The sequence below is a fragment of the Heptranchias perlo genome, chromosome 26 (genome assembly GCF_035084215.1).
Source record: "Heptranchias perlo isolate sHepPer1 chromosome 26, sHepPer1.hap1, whole genome shotgun sequence".
In the NCBI taxonomy this organism is placed as follows: domain Eukaryota; kingdom Metazoa; phylum Chordata; class Chondrichthyes; order Hexanchiformes; family Hexanchidae; genus Heptranchias; species Heptranchias perlo.
In genome coordinates, this window is record NC_090350.1 from 19,054,080 (window position 1) to 19,081,474 (window position 27,395).

The 27,395-nt window shown below is 42.1% G+C and overlaps 1 protein-coding gene across 2 annotated transcripts; it reads left to right on the forward strand.

Moving 5' to 3' along the window:
- Nucleotides 1-5,990: 5,990 nt before the first annotated feature.
- Nucleotides 5,991-26,269, forward strand: LOC137342529 (splicing factor, proline- and glutamine-rich-like). 2 transcript variants are annotated; one of them, XM_068006465.1, is made up of 11 exons: nucleotides 5,991-6,749; nucleotides 7,744-8,045; nucleotides 8,404-8,499; nucleotides 8,789-8,985; nucleotides 9,598-9,682; nucleotides 9,900-10,014; nucleotides 11,165-11,201; nucleotides 12,118-12,263; nucleotides 22,208-22,261; nucleotides 24,868-25,022; nucleotides 26,168-26,269. In XM_068006465.1, exons 1-9 carry the CDS (start codon nucleotides 6,123-6,125, stop codon nucleotides 22,232-22,234), a joined length of 1,632 nt encoding a protein of 543 aa, XP_067862566.1. In that variant the 5' UTR covers nucleotides 5,991-6,122; the 3' UTR covers nucleotides 22,235-22,261; nucleotides 24,868-25,022; nucleotides 26,168-26,269. The 2 variants fall into 2 exon arrangements, with proteins under 2 accessions (XP_067862566.1, XP_067862565.1); XM_068006464.1 differs by having other exon boundaries at nucleotides 5,992-6,749; nucleotides 14,939-22,261.
- Nucleotides 26,270-27,395: the final 1,126 nt, after the last annotated feature.

A 27,395-nucleotide genomic window follows, 5' to 3' on the forward strand; every position in this document is an offset into this window, starting at 1 on the left:
CTGCACAAAAGAGCCCTGCAAATACACCTACAAATACACCTACACCCACTCTATAGTGACACAATAGGTGGCATCAGGTATGGGTCTTCATGGTGATCCTCAGGAAAGGGCATTATTACACAAACCAGACAAGATTTTCAAAGACGTGGCAGTAGTGATAACAATTTTTTATGATTTTTTGCAAAACAAAGGAAAATAAATCAACATCATTACATTTTGTCTTACACCCTTGTGTATCCCCTTTGAGCTCACAAAACCTTCGCCTTATGTTTACGGGAACCCCTACGTGGTGCTACCCCTGTGCCTTCAGCAGAGGTAGTAGCAGGTTGCTCTTGTCCATGCCCTGACCGATGAGATGCTTAGCGCGGATGCCCTCTGGGTTTCGGTGCCCCTCCAAAGACTGCTCCACCTGCACCTATGCAGGGGCAGACTCGGCCACCTGGATTGGGGGCAGCATTGAGGGTACTGGTTGAGAGGGGGGCAACGGGTGAGACGCTTTGAGTGGCGTCCCCACTTCCATGTCCCCTTTCACCATCATCCCTCTCCTGGCCCAGGCCCACATCATTCCTTCCACCCTGCTGGACGACAGTTTGAAGGACTTGTGTGAAGCCTTGGAAGGCCAGTTGTAAGGTATCTGTCAGCCTGTTTAAGGCGGCAGAATGTTGCTCACCCTGAATCCGAACGGCCGTTGTCAAGGCCTGAATGGACTCATTGTTGAGCCGTGCTTGATGCTCGATGGAGGCTAACCTTTCCTCCATCGCAGACATTCCCGCACCTACCCGCGACACTATCTCAGAGATGCCTTCACATCCCTGTGACAGTATTCCACTCGTGCAGGAGTTGGACTCCTCCATCCTCTGCGCGATTGTGGAGAGTGTGCGTGGCAACTGTTCCAGCACCTCGGCAATGTGCTGCTGCTCCTCGATGACTCCCCTTTTCATGGCTGGCCCCCAGTGTTCAGCATCTGGATCCAGCTGAGCAGAGCCTGGAGAAGAGTGCTCCCACCGACACGGATTCTCCACAGCTGCCCCTGCCACCAGGGTCTGCTCGTGCTCACATGTGCGTGGTGACTCACCATGTGCAAGCCCAACTAAGTGAGGGTGGGGACCCACCGAGGTGTGTGTATCTGCACTGGTGGATGGCTGGCTCAGATGTGATGATGCACCCTCAGAGGCCGGCAGGTCCTCTGAGGAATAGCCCTCCGCAGTCAAGGCGCTCGCAGATGGCCCTGGAAGAGAACAGAAAGCAATATTAAGCATGTGGACAGATGTTGAGGTGCTGCAGATGCCAAGTGATGCTAAGATCATTCGCTATCATGAGTGCTGAGTGTTAGATTTCTGTCACCAGCCACTTGTGCACTCCCAGTCTCGGTGTCCGCCATGGACAGGCACTCCAGCGTCCGGCATATTTTGAGTGCCTGCTGCTCCGCATCTGTTAAGGCCACCTGGTGTGGCGGGCCCTCTCCGGTCCTTGCCCTCTCCCGGGCATTCTGGCATCTCTTCTCCTATCTAGGCAAAACAAAGAGGCGTGATTGAGTGATGGTTGCATGGTGACCCGCTGCATGCATTGGTGTGGGTGGGGGTGAACGTGAGGGAGATGCATGGGAGGGTGCGTGTGAGACATAGCCGTGAGATTGTATGAGGATTGGGTTGCATGGTAGTGCTCGAATGGGAACTGGGTCGGTGAGTACGTGCAGGCAAGGTGAGGATAATGGTTGAGTGGATGTGAGGAGTGATGCGAGAGCGTTGTGGTGGCAGTGCAGAAGGAGTTGTGTGGTGGTGGAGGTGATGTGGAAGACGGAGTGTGCGAGAATGCGTAAGTATACTCGCTTTGGCTGACCTGGTTAGGTCATTAAATCTCTTCCTGCACTGCACCCAGGTTCTGGACACATTGCCGCTGCTGGTGACCTCCTCGGCCACCTCCAGCCAGGCCTTCTTGGTGATGGAGGGAGGACACTTCCTCCCATCCGATGGGATAAAAATTTCCCTCCTCCTCCTCACCCCATCGAGCAGCACCTGGAGTGAGGAGTCAGAGAACCTTGCAGCAGTCTTGCCTCTGGCCTGCTCCATGATCCTAAATTGGTTCTTTGCTGCAGGAGGAGCATTGGAGGACTGCCTCTTTAAATAGGGCTCCTCCTGCTGACAGCCTGTGATGCGGGTGCGCAGTGCACCCGCTGCGCAGGTCTAGAATGGGAAACCCGGAAGCCAAGGTAAGTGCCTTCAATTAGACTGTGATTGCGTTTGGAGCACCCCGATTCACTGGGCGCATTACCACGTCTCCAGTCAACCCCCCCGCTGCCAACCCACCTCCCTCCTAATATCGAGCCCCAAGTGTTACAAAATTTTGGGTCTGCCATAGATACCTTCCCGGGTTCAGTCGCATCAGTCACTGCGGTAAGCAGATCCCACATGCCTTATGTTCTGGAGTTGACTCACACTGCCCAATATCTACTTATATAATATAACCCAGTGGATGTAACAATGTGCCCCTCTTGATGTACGACTGGATAAGATAAGCTCGCATGCAGCCCCACATCTTTTCCAATCTTTCGATCGGGTGTAACTGATGAACAGTCTGATGATACGAGGTCATTGACAAATTAAGAAGCTGTTTGATTTTGCAGAATATATGTGACCGAACAAAAGCCATAACACTTCCTGTAACAACATAAAACAATAAAAACACACTACGCTATTGCAAATGTCAGCTACTTGCTGGGAAAACTGACTTGCTATACCTTAATTCCCAGCTAAGGCCAAGACCTGTCTTCTCCCACCTTTTTTAGACCTGACTGACCCTAGACATGGGATTTTATCACCATTTTGTCAATTCTCACCAGACTATCCTCGCAACCACCAGTACTGAGCTGGAACGAACTGAGTCATTTCAAGCAGAATAAGTGTGAAGGATCGCTAACCTTCATTGTATGAAGCGTGCTGTTAGACACCTGAGGCTTGATTTTAACACTCTGAACCCGAGCCGGTGTCCAGGGGATTAAAATATCAGCTGTGTGGTACTCAACTTGTTCGTGGCACACTCTTGCCATTTTAACAGGCGCGTTTAGGCAGCATTGGAGGCCCTTGCCCCAGGCAGGCGAGAGCCTCATTAAAAAGCAATAGTCGTGATTGAATTACATCATTTGGATCCCAAAGCGCTTTTAACGTGCAGTTCTGTGTTCGGTGTCTGGTGCCGGCCCAGTGGAGGGCTCAGAAGGTCAGTAAATTTAATTTTTTTATTGTTTCCCTGTGGTCCAGGAAGAGCAGGAGTGCTTCTCTGTGCGTAAGGAAACCTTGGATCTTTCCTGCCCCAGGCTTCTCCCCTCCCTGCCCCCCGAACCCCACTCACCCGCCGACATCCCCGATGCACTTACTTCCACCCAATTCCCGCTCCTGTCCGCCGGCCTCCATGTCATTCCCGGGTTCAGAAGCAAGAAGTGGCAGCTGGTGACTTTTTTGGCGGATGAGGCACTGCTACACATGCCTCACAAAGCCAGTGTGTTATCATGGCAACAGGCCATTCCTGTGGAGTCCCACCACTAACCTTAATTTTTTTTTATTGTAACAGAGTATGTTTGAAAGAGTCCAATGGAGTGTATTACTCAAAAAATCATAGAATCATAGAACTACAGAAAGGTTACAGCATGGAAAGAGGCCATTCGGCCCATCGAGTCCGCACCAGCTCTATGCAAGAGCAATCCAGCTAGTCCCACTCCCCCGCCCTTTCCCCGTAGCCCTGCAAATTTTTTCCTTTCAATGGATGAATGAAGGAACAGTTTTTTGCTTAGCCACATTGCCCTTGGATTCTCTTAACGTTAATTACAAACAGTGTTATGTGCAGAAAGGTATAAATTGACAGAGGGGTCAGAACAACAGCACTAGATTCTGGCAACAAAATCCCATCCAATTTCACTGGCCATAATCCAATACTATAGCTCAGATTTTGGCAATTATGAATTAATGAGCAGTGTAAAAGGCTCTATATATCTGCCAACAGCGACATTGACTCCCTGCTCACACACGCACATACAACATTCTAGGTGTGACTCAGGGGTGAATAGTTGGACCCTTGGATGACTCAGTTATCAGAACTAAATTAAAACGTCAGTTTGACTAACAGTACTAAAATAGGGAAAGCAGTAAAGGCAGAGGTGGCCGCAAAAGACTTGCGAAAGGATTTAGATTGGCTTTCTAATTGGGGAGACAAATGAAATTTAACATTGATAAATATGAAGCTTTGCACAATGAAAAATTTACATAATCAAATATACAGTGAGTGGGATTTATACAGGGGGTTTAAGGAGCTGAGAATGATGGCAGACAAAATGTTGCGAGGCAATTTTTAAAAAAATTAATAGAATGCCAAGATATAGTCGGTCTCCAGAACTAACACTAATGTTTTACAAAGCACTGGTGGCGAGGCTCCACTTAGAATACTATATTTAGTTTTGGTCCTTAGCACATATATAAAAAAATGCTTTGTTGAAGGTGCATTAGAGTGATCCCAAGTATAAAGGAGATCAGCTTTGAGGAAAGATTAGATAAACTCAAACTGTTCAGACAAGGAAGATGGTGGTTAAGGGAGAAAATCAATGAGGTATATAAAATATTATAGGGGACTCCAGAATATATTGGGCCAGATTTTGCTGTCAAAATAATGGTGAGGCTAATGGCGCTTACCGTTATTTATACTTAAATGATACAGCAACTACAGGCGAGGAGCAGGTACACATGTGCGATAGATACAAAATAAACCCACCAGATATTTCGAGCTAGTAATTACAGTAGGTACCCTTTTAACAACATGATAAGTGTTACTGACTGCCAATCAACCTCTCTGGCACGGAAAATTAATTATTAGAAGTGTGGAGTCTCATTCCTTCAGGTTGTGAATTGTTTTAGGAAATTAAAAAAATTAATTACTTCAAATTTTAAAATGTTTTTTGTTATTTTTCCTTTCTGTCTCTTTTTTCTCTCTCTTAATCCAATCTTTCTTTCCCTCTCCTTATTTCTCTTTCTGTATCTGATTTGACACTGAATTCACCCCCTTTAATTCAACCTCCTTCTCAGTCCTTCTGCTGTTTACGTCCCAATCCTTAAATCTAATTGGTTAAGGAGATACCCTGTTAGTTGCCTTGTTCACTCAGGTCCCAGCATCTCCACATCTTGTTCACTCAGGTCCCAGATGCCCTGTCTTCCTCGTTGTGTCCTTATCAGCTCACACTTTCAGCAACTTTGTGAACATTTTTTGAGCTGAAGGGTGCAGGGACAAGTCTAACTAACGGCAGAGGCCATTAGATGTCCTGCTACAGCAAAATCTAGCCCAAACTTTTAATGTAAGCCAGAGAACATAAATTTAAATGAGTGAAAAGTACATTTAAACACAGATACATTAAAAGGCCTTCCAACAGACAGAAAATTTTATGAGGTGACTCAACCTAGTACTGAATTGGCTAGGGATTCAAGGGCTACTTTCGTCTCATGAAAGGTTCTGGGTTGCCATAAACTCTTCATTTATTCAGTATGATGTAACATGTACTAGTATTGTATGTATATTAAAAATATAGGTGATTATTCAAGGATAATAAATGATGACTAATTTGCCAGCCAATGTCGGGAGAAAAAGTGACCTTCAAAATCAAACTGGACTCTATAATAGGGGAGTGGAGGGAGTTTAGGTGGTTTAAATGGTCTTTTCTCGTCTTTGAATGTTCCTATATTTTAACTCCAAAGGCCCAAGAGTCTCCATTTCTCCAAAAGTCGAGTATTTGACAGACCTCAACCCTCGCCCTCCTCCAGAAGAAGCAATCCTTTGTCTGGAAAGTGCTTGAACCTGATTGGCCGTTTCTAGTCCACTATCCGTTCAGTTTTGCTGATTGACATCCGCGACGACCAATCGGTTGTCAAACTTTCTTCATGTGATTCCCCGACACAGCCAATCGGCTGGCCGCAGCGGCGGGACTCCGGGGCGGTATATAAACAGGCAGCGCCCGCCCAAGCGCCCACCCGGCGCCATTTTGTACACTTCTCCACGTTGACCTTTGCAGTCGGTTTGGTTTAATCAGGGGGGGGGGCCCACAAAAAAAAAATACCCGAGAAACAAAGAGAGAAATCCACAGAAACGAAATGTCTCGAGATCGTTTTAGGAACCGCACCGGATTCCAGAGGCGAGGCGGCATGAGCCCTCCGTTCCGGGGAGGCGGCGGCGGCAACCGCAACAGCGTTCCCAACCGTCCGAACGGAGCGGGAAACCCGGCCGAGGCCCTCAAGCAGCAGCAGCAGCAGCCGCCGCCATCATCATCGGTGCAGAACCAGAGTCCCGCTCAGCAACCGACCCCGCCTCAGAAATCGACCGCGCAGGCCTCGCAAAAATCTCAAGAGCCCGATAAGAAGAACGGCGACGCCCCGGCATCTCAGACCCCTTCGACGGCGCGGGGCGGCAGCGGCGAGGGGAAGCAGCAGCCGCAACAGCAGCAGCAGCAGCCGCACTCGGCCTCCGAGAGTCAGTCCCGGCAGCAGCGCGACCAGAAGCAGCTGGAGAGCGACCAGCGGCATGAGCAGGAGGTGCTGCGGGCCCAGCTCTCGCTGCTGAGGAAACCCGGCGAGAAGACCTACACCCAGCGCTGCCGGCTCTTCGTCGGCAACCTGCCGGCCGACATCACCGAGGACGATTTTAAGCGGCTCTTCGACAAATATGGCGACCCCGGCGAGGTTTTCATCAACAAAGGGAAGGGCTTCGGCTTCATCAGGCTGGTGAGTGCCGGGCAGAGGCCCCCTAGCGGGCGAGGCTGGCTGGCGGCGGCGGCAGCGCGCCCCCGTCCTCCGCGGGCGCTCGCTAGTTCAGGATGCGCGTCCCCGACCGGGGCGCTGGTTGAAAGGACAGCGCGCCCCCTGCGCGTTCAATCAAACCCACAAAGCGCGCAGCGGTTGCCTGACTTGTAGCAATCCGCCAAAGTTACAGCCACGGCGCTTCTAAAGAATTCCTCCCGCCCCCTCAACTATCAGATTTGCCAGCGAGACGGAGATCGACTAATGACACACAGCTTATGGGCTCGGTTTTTACTTTAATAAGACAGAATTTCAGTATAATTGTTCCCTGAATAATTGATCTCTGTGGTGGCGGGCGAGTGTGAATTAGAATGATTCCTGGGCGTTGTTGATGGTGTTTTCCCACGACGCAGTTTAAGCCAGTGCCTCAGATTCCCGTGTTTGGGCCGCCAGTGTGAGCCAGAAATGGGTCCCTGTAGATTGCATTGCATACCGTTCCAAGTGATAGTTGAGACAGCGAACCCACTATGTAAGAACGGCTTTGGGCCACCAATGCCGAGCAATTGTCGCCGGAATAGCGCTCGGTAATGGAGCTTGTAACGTGCATCACACGTGTTTTTAGCAGGAACTCGCGTGGGAATTGAAAAATGCACGCTTACGGCGTTATTTGGCTTTGATGTTTCTAGTAGTGAATCCTATGCAACATTTGTGCATCTGATTCCCGTTTTCGCTGTATTGATCTATATAATTTTCATTCCTGCTTCTTTGCATGGGAAGAATGCACGGATTCCTATTTCAGAAGATGGAAAATTAATTTTAAAAACTTTCAAAAGTGGTAAAGCCATTTGACTGTTTCAATTTAATGGGTGGAAGATTTGTTGAATCGGCTTTCCTCCAGTTGAAAAAAGTAATTTGCCTGTCAAAATTAATTAATGGGTGGGATATGCTGTTTTGATGATTTTTTTTTCTTTCTCTCAAGGAAAGCAGAACTTTGGCTGAAATAGCCAAAGCCGAACTTGATGATACACCCATGAGGGGTCGGCCGCTTCGCATCCGTTTTGCCACGCACTCCGCAGCTCTGACTGTCCGCAATCTCTCCCCCTATGTCTCCAATGAACTGCTTGAGGAAGCTTTCTCGCAGTTTGGTCAGGTGGAGAGAGCCATTGTAATTGTAGATGATCGTGGCAGATCAACAGGCAAAGGCATAGTTGAATTTGCAACAAAACCAGCTGCAAGAAAAGCTCTTGAGCGTTGCAATGATGGAGTATTCCTCTTAACGGCGTAAGCAATGTCCATTTTTTTGTGTTGCATTATTGTCAGTGACTTGTTATGTGGCTAGCTTTCAAATTTTAATTAAGCTTGAAGTAAAATTGCTTGTGCTGAAGCAAATTGCTAAATTTATTCATAAGCAGGGCTAAGAATCTTGAATTCTTAATAAATTAAGTGGAAATTTTTGTAGCATTGATAGCATCCTGCTGTGGCATGGTGCTTTAAAAATTAAAACATTGCATCTAGCAAGACAATCTGCAAAAGGAATGTTGTCTTGTGACATTAGTACCAAATTTTAAAAATAAACTAGTGTAATCGTTGTATTGGAACGTGTGTATTGGATTTTACTCAAAAGCTGACTCTCTTGTAGGTCTCCACGACCTGTAATCGTGGAACCAATGGAACAATATGATGATGAGGATGGCCTTCCAGAGAAGCTTGCCCAGAGGAATCCAATGTATCAAAAGTGAGTTGTATTATAATTGTTTCTTAATGTCGGATAGTTGTAAGGGTTTGACCTTTGAACATTTAACTTAAAACTGAATTCCAGTGTAAAGCCGATTCAGAATTGAAGGAATTTGTCAAATTCCCCAATTTGCCTGCAGATTTGTGTTCTGCCCGTGTGCATTTCACATAAGTTCACTGCAAAATGAGAATTTATCACCTATTAGAAATAAAATGAATTCTGGAGCGATTCAATATAGATAACTCTAATGTAACTACATTGTTAAGTGAGCCACTACTTTGCTCTGCAGGGAAAGAGAGCATCCTCCTCGTTTTGCCCAGCATGGAACATTTGAGTTTGAGTATTCCCAGAGATGGAAGTCTCTTGATGAAATGGAAAAACAACAAAGAGATCAAGTAGAAAAGAATATGAGAGAGGCTCGAGATAAGCTGGAGAATGAAATGGAAGATGCATACCATGAACACCAGGCAATGTTGCTGAGGCAGGGTAAGTCGGTAGGAAACTTTGAATATGGCTACAACACTTGAGTGCAATCATTGTAATGAAATGAGTTCTGGCATTTCTGATCTCAAACACAAGTTGTCCATGCATAATGCTGAGGTAAGTTAATCATTGATGTTATTAATTGAGTAGGCTGACCAAATAATTGACATGCTGTTGGAAGTTGCAGGGTTTCTTTATCTATGCATTTTCCCATGGCATATTTCAACAATATGCAATCAGAGCTGTCTCTAAGAGGTTGTTCTGTGGTTTCTTCAGTGCAGTGCAAACATAGACATTGCAGAGCTTATTAATTGAGGACCTACAGATTTTGTGTGCTGGAAATCCTCTCATACTTTATAAGGTAGTTACTCCTGGGTTCTTGACTTGATACTGCATTTTCTACTATTTGCAGAGGGTTGGGGAGATGAGGGGAGAGAATAGTCTTTGGCACAGGAGTTTGGTAAATAGTGCTCTCAGCACAAGTAAGCCGAACTCAAGTCTTGTGGTGTGAATGGGAAGTTTAATTCCCTGCTCACTGCACCAATGCAGACAATTTAATGCCTTAGCGGATCTGTGCTTTAGTGTTTCAAGAAACTGTTTTATGTAAATTTTTAGATCTCATGCGACGTCAAGAGGAGCTTCGGCGCATGGAGGAGCTTCACAGTCAAGAAGTTCAGAAACGTAAGCAGTTAGAATTGAGGTAAGACTCCCTCCCTTTTGAATGCCTGAGGCTTCATGTGAAATTGCAATACTGGTTTTATTGAAATGAGGGTTTTTTAAGATTGATTAGTCCTGAAGTCATTGGCATCTTGCTGGTAGCCATTGTGTAGCTGAGATTATTGTACTGAAATAGAAACTTTCCGTGGATCTTTAAGGTATCAAGTTAACACTATTGTGGTTTGAAATAAATCTACCAGGCAAGAGGAAGAGCGCCGCAGAAGGGAGGAGGAAATGCTGATGCGGCAACGGGAGAAGGAGGAGATGATGAGGCGCCAGAGGGAGGAAAACTTCCGAATGGGATACATGGATCCAGTGAGTTTCATAAAGCATTTTTATTATCTATCTTATTCAGTCTGAGTTTTCAGGTTCCTTGGAGGCTCTCTAAGCATTAGAAATCTGCAGTCTCCATATGTAGATTAGGTGAATGTTCAATGTCACTTGCAAATAACAGCAAACTGAAATAACTATGGGTGCATCTGAGCTAGAGTAAAGTAGGGTGAGACTCTTCGTGCTGATACTAAACTTGCAGTGTAAATGCATCCTGAGGATCTGCAGACCTTTTAGACACTACATCTAAATGTATTTCAAATCTAGTTATCCTGCAGGGTACTACTTTACAATGAGCTTTGAGTAGGTCTCCAATAACTCCTAAGCTCAATGGTAATTCAAAATGATGAGTTGAGACTGAGACGACTATTTTTGTATTGCTAATATTCAAAGAATATTTTGAGAATTCATCTGTGTACCAATGCCTTTATTTATGACTTGGGTAACCTCATGAGCCGCCTTGGTGGCGGCAGTCAGTTTCAACTTACCGTAGTGTCATCTACTTACGAAGTACCCATGCATATTTAATCCTCATTCATTGGGAGTGCTACGTCTTTCGTTATCTAGTATAATTGGATAGTTTAGTTGATCAATGCATACTGTGACAGTACCAGCCTGTTAAATACATAATTTGTATGCCAAGACACAAGTCCCCTGCAATCCAGTCGACTTTTAACAAGAAATGATCTTCATGTATACGTGCCTAATTCGTGTACATAACAGAATTGTATTTCCTTTGCATTGATGGTTCAGATTTGGACGCGTTATGGGTAGCACGTCTTTTCCATTTTTTTCTCCAGTACAATTTTGCAGGTGTCTGGTACTTAGCACCATTATCATCTGAATCAAGACAGTGTCAGCTATCTGGTTGATCATGGGGGTGGGAAGGAAGATTACAGCTGCTCCTTATGTCATCTAACTTAAAGATGGATTCTTCCATGCTTCCTTTTCTGCATTACCCTATTGTAAATTTACAATCGGCATCAATTTGTGACTGCCCTCACAAATGTGCTAACGTGTCAGATTGGGGATCGAATTTGGTTTGGTTAGCTACTCATGTCTGATCCATTAAATAAGCTGACAGTAGTACATTGAAGGTTTCCACTGATATTCACTGAATTTTATTTCCCTTCAGAGAGAACGTGAAATGCGCATGGCTGGAGGAATGGCAGGTAAAGTGCAAATGATTTTGTTTGTGTTTCTGAATATCTTTCCTGTGAAATGTTGAGCATGTTACTGAGAATGTGGTTATAATTTCAATAATTTTACATTTGAATAGCCTAATTGGTGCAGCTAGTAGCTGAAATTTAAAGGATTAGGCATTTCTGCTTTAAGCAGATGACATTCCTTTGTATGTCTCGTGCATGCTTCCTAATAGGTTTATAAGGGAAGTGATATTTTGTTGGACTAATACACGAATTCTTGCATGTTGGATGGTAACTAGCATATCGCCCAATATAAAACTGTATAGCATGCACATCCTCAAACTGTTGCAACTTGTTACCCCTCATTATAGGTAATTTCACCCAACTTACTGAGCAAGATCATGAAAGATCTGTTGGTAACCTGATATCTGCAAATGTTCTGAATTGTATATTTGGGCAACTAATGAGACTTAAGACAAGTGATGCATGTAAAATGCTCTAGCTAGCTACATGTATAGACATGAGGGCTCATCTGTTACTCTAAGCTGTAATGAAATCTGTTTTGGGGGTGGAATCCTTCCATTTGATAAAAGCACCAAGAATCAAAGTGCAGTTCTTGATGGCACTGCTGTAGGAACTTTTGAATTAGCCACATTGTGTCCTAGCACTGTTTACCCGCTTTGTCTAATTAGTTGGCTGTAGGTTTTTGGCGAGAGTACATTTTAAATTTAATTTCCTGCATTGTAATCAGTCAATTTGTGGCTTATCAGCAATAAAATGAATATTTTGGTATGCAGATATTTTTAATCCGCTTTCTACTGCAAATATATTAACTTCCAATACTTAAGTGAAGCAACTCACTTGTCCTGTTAATCATTGACTTCACTTCTCCTAATCGAAGTGTTCAGGCTTTGTATGATTAACACTTACTTTTAATTTTCAGAACAATATGCTGCTGCAAATCAAAGTTTCCCACCAATGGCTGCGATGGGCTATGAAGGTCACAGTACAATGAGTAGCCCTGGAGGACCTAGTGCGATGACTGGGCAGATGATGACCAACAGTGGAAACACAAGCGACATGGCAGGGGTAAAGCGTACTGTGGTTAGGAGTGAATGCTTGGATGTGTGGCTTGGTTAAAGGGTGAAATGAGTGGGTGGTTGGTATGAAGGAGGCACTGGGGAGAGAACCGTAATAACAGTATAAAGTGATTTGTAAAAGCTTTTATGAACTAAAGGACCTTTTGGGCGGGGAAACTTGATTTGTTTAGCATAAGTGTTGTTATTGGAACCAAGCACGAAATGGCAAACGGTAGAGACAGCATGAATAAGGCTACCATATGAAGCAAAGCATTTTAAGCCTGGACTTGGTGTAGGAGGATTCAGATTCAAAGAATTTCATAGAAACATGTGCACTTAGTTGTGACATGTTAATCTGGTCGTCATTGCATAAGTTGATACTAATCGGACATGTCTTACCATCTGATCACTGTCATGGTCTAATTGTCATGTCACTCCTGAAGTCTAGCTGTGTCAAACGTGTTACAATGTAGAGTCATAACAAGCTTGTAAGTGCTCCAGTGAAATGATCCAAGAGCGTGCATATACTGCAACAATTTGCAAATTGCACGTAGTCAAAATGTATTGAAATAACTACCTGCTTATCTAACCTGGTCTGCCAGCCAAAGTGACATCTTTATTTACAAACTCAATGCAGGATTGATAGGTCTTGTACTGGGGGAGTGGGGGGGGAACAGGCATGCCAACAGGCAAATGGGGGTTTATAGGAAAAAATAATGGGCTAATCTCAACTTCCCACACTGCTACGGGGTGGGGGGGGGGGGTGCGGTTGCAATGACTGGACTATTTGCATCTAGATCAGGATTGAAATTGTTCTCATGATGACTTTAGATTGGTTGTAGCCAATGGGGTATTTCAGAAATTCAAAGCTAAGAAAAAAATCGTTTGTAATGATTCTGATACAAATAGGTTTGATTGTTTTACTCTAGTCAAACCAGTTCGCAAGTTAGAATTTTGTTCTACAGGAAGTTGAAGTAAAATTCAGATTTCCTGTCCTGAAGCTGGCATTTGCAGCTGCTAGTACAAATATAATCTGGAATCATGTGTTCATATGTTTACAATAAACAGTGCTATCATTGAAATAAGTGAGGGTGTATTGTAATTACAGTAACGCCATTCTAAATTGCAGATAGCCTTCCATTTTTAAAATGGGCACGTGCATAGTCATAGAAATTACAGCACAGGAGGAAGCCAGTTGTCCCATTGCACCTGTGCCAGTTCAACTGTAGCTATCTAACCCTATTTCCCCACATCTTCAAATACTGATTCTCTGACCTTGACTAGGTCTGGTACAGTGAAAAGATGCAGTGGATTTGAACTTGGTTTACTGTTGTATTATGTGGAAAACTGGGTCAGATGGCGAGAGGGAAGTTTCTTCAGGTTATCTATAATTAATTGTCAGATTAATAGTTTTTTTTAAAAAATGGGTCCTGAATAGTGTTGTCCAGATTCAGAATGGGATAATCACTATTTGTGACTAGCTAACCAATGCTACATATTAATACTTTGAGACTTGCTTCAAAGCTGTCTGTTGGTCTTGTGCTGGAATCCCATTGTTTTGACAGTTTCTGTCAGCACTTAGTTGGGCTGCCTTGTGACAATAAGTTGCTCCTTGGAGAGTGAAGTGAGGGAGGATTATCAAGTGTCCTCCCATTAGCACAGCAGTGTGCCATTGGTCATGGCAAACCCACTCGTCTACCCTCCAAACTTTTGAGGTGTACTGTGAAAGTGGTAAAATTTGAGTTAGGCATATTAAATTGAAAATTGAGGAAAATGTCCTGGTAATTCTCATGCACTTAATGGGTGTGATGATTTGTAGAATACTGCATTTTACCCAGGTAATCTTGAACGGTAACACTGATCCAGTGTTGTAGTACTTGTGCTGTACTGTGATTGTAAATTTTAGTTTGCCTACTAGAAAAGGAATTTCAGTGTAGTGAAAGTTTAAAATAATTTTGTAGAACCAACGTGTTGCAAATACAAACCATTTTGGAAAGATTGACTTTCCAATAAAAGAAAAGGTGGAAAACCTGTTCTTGGATCATCATGCCTTAATGGTGAATGTTGCTTAAAGTTTTGTACTGGCACAAAACTGTTTACACCCAGCAACTGAGAAATCACTACTTGGCTGAAAACTGCAGAGCATGTACTACAATACTGGCTCATTAGTCAGATTGCATTAAATGGGGAAATAGTGGGTGGGAATAAGTCGGTGGTTACTTGTGACTTCCATTAAGGGCAGAGGCTATTTAACTTGAAGTGTTAAAGCTCTGCATCTCTGACAAACTGCATGATGTGGAGATTGTAATGGTAATGAAAAGGTATCTATAAACCCATATCAGACTTGTGCATATTGAAATGCACCCCTGTGTTGGTAATAGTGGTTTGCTTGCACTACAAGCAGAATAGCCACTGTTCTTAAGTTATCACAAGTCATGGGAGGATTATACCCGCCATGGATTCCTCCATGTACCGGTCAGTAAACTAATGAACAACTTGCCCTCTTTTTTCTTTTTATGTGCCTGGTACCTGTGGATCGCCCCATTCCTGGTTGTAATCGACGAACATTGACTGCGGATGTCTTCCCTGACCTAAAATGTTACATTTTATTCACTTTGTAACGTGCAACTTATATGGACATTGAATGCTACCATGTATGATGAACTTTAAAATCTCTTCCAATAGCGTAATGACCGCTTTGGACAGGGAACCCCAGGTCCAATGAATGCTCAACCCCCCCGTCCTATGGGGCCTACTGGGCCTAGTTTTGGTAGAGGGAGAGAAGAATATGAAGCAGCTAACAAGAAGCCTAGATACTAGAATTCATAGCCCTCCTGTAGTGTGCATTCCAGATATGGTCTTTCATTTAGACACGAACACTTCATTCTTACGTTTTTTAGTTGGTGGCAAAGTTGCATTTTATGCCTATTTAGATTTGTGTATTGACTAAACTTTGTAAACTGTAACAATTCACGCTGGCACATTGTGAATGTTGAATTATGTCAAGCAACAGTGATAGTGCAAGTAGGCATCTTTTCCTAGTACTTCAACTGTACACTGAAGTGCCATTAAAGCTCTAGAAAGTATGCTCCATGTATTTTTTGTTCTGAATCGTTCTAGAAGCATGTTAAATTGTGTAGGCTAAATGCCTGTTTTGAAATGGTGGCATTCTGTATTTTGGTGCGTCTTTTTAAATTAAAACCCATTCATAGTGTTAATGATTTGAAATGAGTTGTTTTTAACCACGAGCAAAGTCGCAGCATAGTTGTGGCAAATCTCTGACTGCTCCATAAGTGAGACCAAGTGTTGCATTTAGTAACTTTTGCAAACTCTTGTGTACCACTTATCATAGTTGTTGATTGCAATAAGGTAAGAATTCAAAGAGAAATACAATGGGAATTAAGTGCACTGAAAACAATTGGCAGTCATCGTGGTTATGTTTCTTCATATTTTAAGTTGTACCAATTTTTTTGATCTGAGATCTGACAATTATTTTGATTTAAATTGAAGTTGGCCAAAGTACACAATCAATGTCTTATTTCCATGCACAGTGGGCGACTAGGTCTTGTAAAGAGATCGTCCTTTTTTTTTAAATTAGCGGCGTTGAAATGCCTGGATATATAATATCCGAATTGCCACCTAATCGGATTTTGTTAAATAGAAGCTTTGTTTTGCTTTCAAAATGAATCTTGTTTTCGTGGTTCGAGTTTTGGATACAGGCTGGACTGTTAACATTGTCTTAATGAGTATTTTGTAAAAGTTTTCTTTTCTTCCCAGAAGTCCATGGTGTTTGTGGCAGTCTGAGTCTGCAGACAAATCCAGTCTGTGCTGGGGTGGGAATGAAGTCAACTGACAAATCAATGTTACTGACTGAGGTTCCAATTAACTTGGAGGTTTGCATGTTCTGAAATAGATATTGGGGAGAGAAGGAAGGTTATATTGCAGCTAGTACTTCAAAAAGATGTTATTTGTTTTGAATGCTTGATGCAAAGCACGCTTGTATTTCAAATTTGTTTCTTCCTTCTCCCACTGTTCTTAACTTATTGCAACTTTCTCGTCTGAAGATGATGACTCGTGCTGAGGATCTATGGTTACCAGCAGTGTCCTGTGCATCATTCCAAGTGACTTTTTTTCATATCCGAACCTAGATTGTGGTGAAGCTGTTTAACCTTGGCGCCAAGCCCAATTCCACCTGCACACATGTTTTTCATGAAGGGTCATTGGATAGTGATCAGGGGCCCTGGCTGACAATTTTTTTCCTTCCCTGCCCATGAATGCTGAAACCCATTATAGTGCCCCACTGTTGGTTGGAATCAGCTAAGTTGGCACAGCCTGCGGATTGAATTTGAGATTCTTGATCTCTCTGGCTCAGTACTTTGTATATTAATGCATTGAGCCAGTTGGTGCTGGATTTAATTAAAAGCAGTGTGCAGTACAGTTCTGCCCCATAGTGCAGGGATGTTCTGCATTTTTGCCTTTTAGATTTGCAGTGGGCATTCAAATTTTTTGTTGCCACCTTCCTTGGGTTTGGAAGGGGAGATAAAGTTTTCCTTTCAGGCTTTGAGTGAATTCTGATCTATCCTGTAGTCAGTTTAACACGCTATCTGCTTTGCTGTGATTTGACAGCTGCCTCTGATTTGTGCATCCTCACTACAGTGACATCTGGTTAGAGCTGAACTGTTGGGCCTCACTGTGGTGTTGTATGCAATGCTGATTGCATTATAGAATTCTCTAATTGAAGATATTGATGCTCATCTTAAAATCAATTAAAATTATTGCTGCAGTATTTTTCCAGAATTAACCATGCAATGCCAAAAGAACTAGCATGTCCTAACTAATAAAACATGGTAATACTCCAGTTTCAGTCTGTACTGAATCTTAGTCTTGGTGGACAATGCAGTGGTGAGCTTAAAACTGTTCCACCTGTCCTGTAAGTCAATTTATTAAAACGTAATGCTTTGCAATACAACAAATCTATACATAGCACTGTTCAGTGACAAATTAAAGTTCCTGTGTGGCTTGCTGCAAAATGGCATTAGTTGTCTGGCTTGAGGTGCCACTAGGATGTTAAGTGTGACTGCCATTAACTGCAGTAAAGCCAGATTCCTCCACATCCCAGATAAATGAGATTTTTTGAGTGCTAGGTCTGTAAACCAATTCATTGGGTCTTTTGTAGGATGCACAGCAAGAAATCTGGGGTGGCAGTATCCCAGCTCTAAATTGCAATACTCTGCAAATTGAGCAATGGTAATAGAAATGGCATATTGATGGAGTATTTAATGCAGTACGGCATGCAAAACCAGTACCCAGCATGTAGTTAATATACCCAGGAGTACTATACTTGTAGTGTTGATTCACAAAATCTTAAATTAGTGCTTGGTCCTATGCTTCACTGTCAGCACCAAAGCACTATTCATGAAGTCTTACCTGAACTTGGGAATCGGGGGATTTTTTTTTAAGTAACTTTTTTCTCCTGTGTATGGTTTAAGTTCTACCAGACAGGTTTGATTTAGATCTGGGACAGGATTTTAAATGTGACAGAGTCCTGAACAGTCGTCTGCTTTTTAGTTTTTTTTTAATGGACTTCGTATCTGGTGAAAGATGTTCCGAAAGATCTACAATTATTGATCCACAAAACCTTTTTTAAATCTACTGACCCAACATGGGCCCAACTGATAACTTTTGAAGGTTTGACCTAAAGTTTTTGATTTGGAAATTTGGTCCTGTTTTGTGTTCGTGAATGGCTGATTGGAAAAATCACAATAATTGGAAACCAGTAGCAAGATCTGGGAGATGCAGATGCGCTCAATAGGAATGAATTTGCATCAGGATACCTGGACTACCAGAACGTGACTTCTGTATCTTCTGCCTATAGAAGCTGAACAGCTTCAATGGGTAACTGGAAACCAAGCAGTAACATGCAGTGCCAACAAATAATTGCTGCTTTAGCATTGTGATAATGGTAAGTGTTAAAACTTATTTGGGGGTAGGGGGGTGTGTTTTAACATAGAAACAAAACCACTTTTGCAATTTTTACATGGTCTATACATGCCCATAGATGCTGTTTCCCAGTGAGGGGGCAACTAATTTTATTATTCAAAATCATAACTTGAGTTGAAATTACTGAGCAAATATTGCAGTCCAAGATCAGACATGTTTTATTCTAAATTCCGGGATGGTGGGTTTTAAAGCTGGTTGGTTAAGTGATTGCTGAACAATGATTTGAACTAGGATTAATTTTCTTCTGACATTCAAGATCATTTTGGTTTAAACAATTCTTTGGTCTGGAATCTAGCATTTTGTCCATCGATTATGCAAATGTAGAAAATTTGCTGTTTGGCAAAATAAGACTGCAACTGTTAAATTGATCAAGATGAGCTCATGTGGGTCTGAATGAGCAAATGCTCTGGCTTGCTGTTTGGTATCCTTTGCAGGCTTGCAGTAACTTTATTATTTCCATTCCCTTGGCAGAATTGCTGCATTTGAACATGGGTTCCACAATAATTCAAGTAGGTTTGGCATATTCAGGTGGAGGTGATAACCTTAAGGCTCCACCTTTTTAAACTTGAAAGCTAGCTTGGTAGACTTCATAGTTTTGTGATGGTGTTTGTAGCTAGACATTTTTGTGAACCTTTTTAAATTAGTACAGCTGTTTTGGGGGTATTACCAGGTACTTTAGGCTGCGCAAGCAGAGCTTGAACCATTTTTGAAACCCCCTTTACATTTTTTGAATACCCTTAACTCGTTCAAAATACTGCACTTAGAATTGCCTAGGGTATGATTATTTTAGGGAATCCTTGCATTTTTTAAAAATACTTCAGTTTTGAAATTAATGAGCAGCCCCACCATCTCATAACTTCAATAAATGGCCCAGTTTTATTTTTATAGATGTTCACATAGCTATGAACTTGGTTTATGGTATCAGCTAATCTGAACACATAAAGGAAGGTTTAGCTGTTGCTGTTTTGGCGTTTAGGTTCTGAATTTTGCAATGCCCGGTAAGCCTGGGCACAACTTGAAATAACTTGTCTTCCCCAGTATTCTTCAGTGGCAGTTATAACAGTTTCAGATTCTCAGGTTACGTGGCAACGCATCTGAGAGTTACAAGCCAGCAAGCGGCTGCTGGCAGCCAATTGTGCTGCACCCTTGCAAGTAATGCCGCTCTACAGTGAATAAATACAGTCAGCTTGTCTGCAATACATTACATTGAGGATCTGTAGTACTGCAAATGGGATTGGGCAGTAAGACCTGGAGAATAGTATTCCTGCTTGTTCTGCGGTACACATTACAGACTGCATACAGGTATGTACAAATAACTTGTTAACAAAAGAATGTCTTTCGTAATTTTCTTAAAGATGAGTAAAATGGTTCAGGCATCACCCTTCTGACAGTGGAATTACAGTGCAGCGCTCTTGGTTGGGCTGTTAGTGGTGAATGCTGACTGGTATCATTGATGTATAATGGCCCAAATGATGTACAGCTTGTATGTGCAGTTTTTGAATACTGCTGTTCTGCAGCATTTTCAAGACTTCTATGGCACCTGTGAATCGTCAACAATGGGTAGATGCGCTTTCTGTCTTCTATTGTATCTTTGACTTCAAAAAAGCTGTTATGTGACTTAGACTGTGAATAGGAAGGTTGTAGTTTGGTTTTTAAACTTGCCTTTTTATATACATTGCACTTTAAGCTTTGCCAAGAACATCTATAAAGCAGCAGCATGATCTATATATAGACAATAAATGTACTATAGGCCATTTAGCACGGTAGTTTGAATGCCACTTAGTTTGGCAAATGTAATTATGTTGGGGTGCAATTGTCTGCATTGTATAGAATGAAATGGTAACTTGGTCTGCCTACTTGGGTTTTGGGGATTGTGGTGGGTATTAGAAATGCTTTCACTTTCATCCTGCTTGCTCTTGAACCTTTGCCAGACACCCTACCCTTCCAAAAATGCACACACCTATTACACATGGTGATTTATTGTATTTGTTATCTCCTATAATTTTTCAGTATAGTCCGGAGTATAGAAGACTTGGTTATTTTTGCTGTTACCAAGCCAGCTTTGTAATGACTGTAACTACCATCTACCTCTGCTGTTAAGTTACTGACCTGAAATCCCCAAGACCAGACCTTGTGCAGCATATTCGTATAGGAAGATCTATTATCGTAGATCGGTACATCAGATTTTTAAAGAATACTATATGTAGTGAAGGATCATAATTACTGTTAATGTGATACACTTCCACTACTTCAGCTCTGTGGATTCAAGTGTATCTGGCAATCTGAGATGAAAAACACAAGTATAATGGACTCTATTGGTATTTCGGTAGAAAATAAGTCCATGCACCAGGCTTTGACTTGATATATGCCCATTTGTTTGGCTGGTCAGGATTCTGACTGGCAGTAGTAAAAAGTTAATTCTGTATCAACATAACTCAAATGGGCCATAGCCGAATCACTTTGCTTTGGGCTTGCTTTCTTCGGCTAAGCTAGATTTTTATTAATGAATTAATCAGCAAATGAAGCTTGCTAATCAATCCAGTAAGAGCAATAAGATGACCAATGTTTTCCACTAATCAAACAAGTGATTCACCACACAATTAGTATTGGGTATGACATAGTGGAGAGGGCTTTCAGGCCAGCTTGTGTATGTGTGGCAATTTAATTCCATACTTCTGAAATCCCCTAGGGTGGGGAACACTCAAGGTCAACATATTAGAATGTTGGTCTTGCTGGTGACTGCTTAGTTGGTCAGACTGCTTTGGATGAAATGAGTTGCTGTAAAGTTTGTCTAGAGCGGGGGTGAAAGATGTTCTGGAAATCATGGTCCAGGACCTGATTTGTGTTCAGGTCCTCAGCCATTTTAGGGTCATTTGTCGTGCTGCAATGCTGGGATTCTGACACGGAGGTCATTAAATCTGTGTAAATTGCAGTGTTCTCCAGTAGCAGCTTGTTTCATTTCAGTTTGTTCCACCGGCCTGACTGCAAGATCAACCCTTGCTGCAGGTCTTGGACCTGTAATGTTGATCACTTTCGTATTCTACTTTTTGGGGACATACTGGCCTGTTATGTCAAAGAAATTTTAGTATGATTAGATCGAGCAATGAAGTGGTTTTTCTTGATGTGTAAAAGCCATTAGTGGCTTGTCCCTGGAGCCGAAACGGTGATCAATTTCATCTTGTGTTACACCGGACTTACAAGTGGGATCTGAAACTTGGTAGCAAAGTGTCTGCACTGTGTTCCATCTCAATTCTCTTGTACATGACTGAGCTTTTCCAGTGTAATTTGGCCTCAATTTTTGACCTAACATCTCTGTTCAGGAGAGTGATGCCAGAACATAATAGGGATATATGGTGTATATTCTTTCAGTGTTGCAAAACAGGTTAGAATCATGTGTTCTATGATGTGTGTATATTTAATATTCCCTTATATGCACGCATGCCTGCTTGGGCATTTTTCTGTGCCAGCTTAGTCAACTTTAATTGGCCTGTCCAAAGCTCTAGACTTATTAAATCTACAAGATGTTTTAACCCTCTGTGCTGAAACGTATTTTGCACAATGCTGTACTAGCCTCAGTGAAGCTTGGCTTAAAGCACAAATGCTTGTTTTGCACCTTTTCTGTGGGGCTGTCAAGACTGGTCAGTACAAAGTATACTAGTACTTTTCTGGCTTAACCACTGATGCATTTCAGTGCAGGTGGATGGTACATGTCCTTATCTCTTGCCACCAGCTCCTCTATTCTTTCCCCATAAAATGTTGATAGTCACATAGCAGTACTGAGGCTGTTAGGGGTTCAGTCAGCTTTTCTACTCCAGATCTACATCTGGGCTAGACTTGCATGGCAAGATTTTCAGATGTAACCTGATCTCTGGGGATATTGTTAAAAAAAAATTAGTTCACAATTGCTGTAGATGGAAGCTGTGAGCACTTACTAACTTGATGTATTTTCTTTAGGCATGGAAAGAGCTTGATGCATGTTGAAAGGCTGTGGGCGCATTAAAAATACAGGTAAGTGGCTATTACCAGTTGAGTTTTAACCTTTGTACCTGTAGCACATGACTTAGTATTTAAAGCAGAAATGTGCTTTGAAGTAGTTAACATTCAAGGACTGAGCATCTGCAGCCCTCTGGGGTAGAGAATGCCAAAAATTCACAACCCTCAAGAATTTTTTCTTCATAGTCCTAAATGGTTGACCCCTTATCCTGAGACTATGCTCCTGAGACTCTTCATGACTCTCCAGCCAGGGAAAGCAGCCTCTCAGCATCTACCCTGTCAAGTCCTCTAAGAATTTTATACATTTCAATGAGATCACCTCCCATTCGTCTAAAATGGAGAGTATAGGCCCATTCTACTCAATCTGTCCTTGTGTAACAGCCCCCTCATCCCAGGAATCAATCTAGTGAACCTTTGTTGCACCCCCTCTAAGGCAAGTATATCCTTTGATAAGGAGACCAAAACTCTACGCAGTACTCCAGATGAGATCTCACCAAAACCGTATATAATTGCAGCAAGACTTCCTTACTCTTTGCCTTTATGCAAGGGGGTTGGAGCGTAACATACCATTTGCCTTCCTAATTGCTTGCTGTAGCTGCATGTTAACTTTGTGATTAGTGTACAAGGACACACAAATCCTTCTGAATACGAACATTTACTAGTGTCTTTTTAAAAAAAAATTCTGCTTTTCTATTCCTACCAAAGTGGATAATTTCACATTTCCCCACATTATACTTCATCTGCCACTTTCTTGCCCACTCACTTAACCTGTCTATATCCGTTTGTAGCTTCTTTGCATCCTCAGAACTTACTTTCCCACCTAGCTTTGTATTGTTAGCCAACTTGGATACATTACACTCGGTCCCCATACCTAAGTCTTTGATAGATATTGTAAATAGCTGAGGCCCAAGCACTGGTTCTTGTGGCACCCCACTAGTTAAAACCTGCTAACCTGAAAATGACTCGCTTATTCCTACTGTTTGTCTGTTAACCAATCCACAATGCATGCTAATATATTACCCCAATCCCATGAGCCCTAATCTTGTGTAACAACCTCTTGTGTGGCACCTTATCGAATGCCTTTTGAAAATCCAAATATACTACACCCAATGTTTTCCCCCTTATCTACCCTGCTAGTTACACCCTCAAAAAAAAAACTTTTAATAGGGAAAGTGTTTGACAAATCTTTCATAAAACTGTATTGACTCTGCCTAATCATATTATGATGTTCAAAGTGCCCTGTTACCATGTCCTTAATAGATTCTAGCATTTTCCCGACCACTGATGAGGCTAACTGGCCTACAGTTCCCTGTTTTTTCCCTCTCTTGAATAGCAGGGTTACATTTGCTACCTTCCAATCTGCTGGGACTATTCTAGAATCTAGGGAATTTTGGAAGATCATAACCAATGCAGCCACCTCGTTAGAACCCTAGGATGTAGGCCATCAAGTGCAGGGGATTTATCGGCTTTTAGCCCCAGACTCAATGGTTCACATCCCATTTGTCTCTGCCATTAATTCATCTATGTTACAAATGCTTCATGCATTCTGATAGTGCCTTTAATTTTAACTTTTTACTATTTTTCCCTGATGTGACCTTAGTCATTAATGCCCTATTATCTTTGTTAAACTCTCTCTTCCTGACACACTGCTCTACAGCCTTGATGTTTCTCTATAGGTGTATAAATTTACCCTTAGCTGAACCCCCCCCTTATTAGTTCACAGCCCTATCTACCACCCTAGTTATTTAATTTGTCAGGATGCTGGTCCCAGCCTGGTTTGAGTGGAGCTCATCCCAATGGAACAGCTTCCTCTTTCCCCAGTGCCCCATGAATTGAAACACATCACACTTTCAGCCACACATTAACCCTCTAAACTGCTTGCCCCTATGCCAATTTGCACGTGGCTTGTAGTAATCCAAAGATTATTGCATTTAGAGGTTCTGCTTTTTAATTTGGACTCTTGCTTGTCAAACTCCCTAAGCAGAACCTCATTCCTAGTTCTATGTTGGTTCCTATGTGGACCACTAGAAGTGGATTCCCCCGCTCCAGCCATGAGGTGTCGTCTTTAACCTTTGCACTAAGCAGGCAACACAGCCTTTGGGGTTGCGGAGAACAGTATCTATCCCCCTGACTATACTATGCCTCACCACTACCACATTCCTTTTCGCTCCTCCCACTTGAATAGCCTCCTGTACCACAGTGCTGTGGTCAATTTGCCCATCCTCCCTGCAGCCTTTTTTCTCATCCACACAGGTAGCTGCAAAACTAGGTCTTTGCCTGAAGGTGGAGTCATGGTTCTTTTTGTGTGTTACCCAAGTGGCCTCCCATGTGGTATCTGGCCATTGCAGGTGAACATAATCCTATTTGTTGCTCCAAACACTCAGGTGTCCATCTTACATTTCATAGAAAACTAGTTTCTTGCTGGTGTGTGGCTCAGTGCTACACGACATGGCTAATTTATGTACCACAGAGTACTGGGAATGCCAAATACACTTCTAGCTAAATTAGCCAGTTCAGCTTAGAAACGATGAGTTGAAATTTTTTTCCCCCTTTTTGAGCAACTTGGGTCATCGGAATGAAGATAATGCTGCATAATTTGATATCTTTGTTTTCATTTGCAGCTCCTGTGTAATGTCTCATAACTAGAATGTTTCACATCTGGTCACAGTCACCACAAGTCACGAAATGGGGTGGGTGCAAATAGAAAGCTGTACCAAAGTTGAAGGACAAGGAATGGCAGTTCAAAAACTTGATGTCTTCAAGGATATTTCTGAATGTAGGTATTCTATGCCTTCAGCATGCACAGCTATAGAATTGTCAATCTTGATTTGAATGTTTGTCTTAAATACTTGCAATCTCTTCATATTTTAATAACTTGCTAGACCTGCAGATGTGAAAGTACCAGCATTTATAGTAGCCAGATAGATGATTTAAATGAAATTGAGGTATTTGTCTTTAAAATGTTCATGCTTGTGAATGGAACCATGCTGCACCAGTGAGTCATGCAAATTGCTGATTTTGGGGGGCTGTGGATGGAATTAGTTGGAAAGTATAAGGGGCTTGATTTGTATTTGTGTGGTTTTGTGTTCATAAGCTTGCATTGCAAGCACAGTTCATCTGACCACCTAATTCAAGTAACCCTCCCTATGCTGAATTACAAAATTAACTTTTCTTGTTTCAGGAAATGGTGTGTACAGTCCCCACCACTTAAAACATCCACATTTAAAATGGGCAGTTGTTTATATCTGCTAAAAAGCGATTACCACCATCCATTTGTATTAACGTCAATTTCAAAGTTGCTGGCTATAGTGTCTTGAGTGCTCTGTTTATTTCTGGTAGAAACAGCTTTACTTACTCACTAGTTTGCACCTTAAAATGCACTGAATGGCAAAATAAAATTACCAGTCCCATATTGTAGCAATAATACTAAAGTTGTTGCTAAATCAGCCTGGATATGCTGTTTCTTTAATGTCTGCTAACAAGCACATAAACAGCTTTCGAGTCAAAATAGAAAGTCCTGGCAGCTGTGGCAACATCCAGCTGGAGACTTTAAATGTCCTTCAGGCAATAATGTTTTAAAAATGGTGCTTAGCTGCCCTAAAATCTGAAACGCCAAGGCAGTCACTTTGCAGCCTTGGGCAAAACAGGCTCATGACTGATTTAAGTTCTACCTGTGAATTCAGGTCACTCACTTATTCACCTTTGCAAAAAGAGGTAGAATAAAAAGACCTTTTAATTGTTTTTTTTGATTGTATGTCATGTTAACTAACCTTGTGTTGTGGGAACATTAGATGAACCTGCTATACCAGCCATTGTGTATAGTGGGCAAATTGTGTTTGCACAAATGTGCTGGATATAAGCAGTGAGGACTATTTAAAATTAACATCCTCATAGACCTAATTTTCTCTTTTTCTCCCTCAGGATCTTGGATGAGGGAGAAGCACCTGGAAAATTCACTGCCTCAAAGATAAACATAAACATCACTGTATTCTATACTTTCAAATAAAATTAATCTTAACTCAATTTTGCAATTTAATTTTATTTACTAGGATTAAAAACAAATGCCATCAGCACCTTTGCATGTGAAGGACCAACATTTGAAGTTCCATCTCCATATAAATTGAGTGGAATAAATTGGCTTGCAGCGATACATTCTTGCCAGCTGAAATTTTAATGTTTTGAACTAATTAAATTACTGATCTAGTAAGGATATCAGGGCCTGAACACCCCTATCTGGTGCTGGTTGCTGTCTAGTGATCCCTCTGGTAAGGACAGAGCCAGCTCTACTGAGGTCTTTTGATTCGCTAACCTACAAATTGAAGTGCTCATAAATAAAGGCCACCTGAGTGAGGTGGTGGAGGATGACTAGAACTATACACCAGCACAACTGTTCTGAGGGAGCAGCTTGTAAAATGACATGGATTGTAATTTCTCTTGCAGAAGGCTGGGCTAGTGGTAAACAGCGATGGTTATAAATACCAGATTAATACAGATATTCTTCCTTGCATTGTAAAACTATTTGGTAAGGAAACCTATACTGATCATTCCTCTTTATCCTGTGGGTAAATGCATGCTTAGTGTGATAAGATTTTGACTAGTAATTCCAGATGTGATCACTTGATCATGCCCTTGGCATTGCAGTTGTCTTCTGCAATAACTAAAATAGAAATGAGGGACAACACTTTTTAACTCCTTGGTGTGGGGATCTAGTAGTAGATTGATTAAAAATTCATGATTGGTTAGATTAACATTCTTGGCTGTACACCTAGTGCTGTGGCAGAGAGTAGCATCTATGGATGTGGTAATGGCCATCTGATATGATCTAAGAAGTTGAAATTAATGATAAAAGAAGCAAAATACTGCAGATGCTGGAAATCTGAAATAAAAAATAAACCACATCAGGCAGCATCTATGGAGAAAGGAAAAAAGATTAATGTTTCAGGTCTATAATGCTTTGTCAAAACTGCTTAAAGGTCCTCATCTTTTAACTTATAACAAAGCTGGAACTGACGGCAAGAACGGTGGCTAGTAATATTGTAGCTAGCTGAGATCAATTAATTCAACTAAGGATTGAGCCTAAGACCTTATCTCCTGAGTCAATGGGTAACTTCAACTTTAGATATCTAAATCCTATCTTGTTGACTGATGG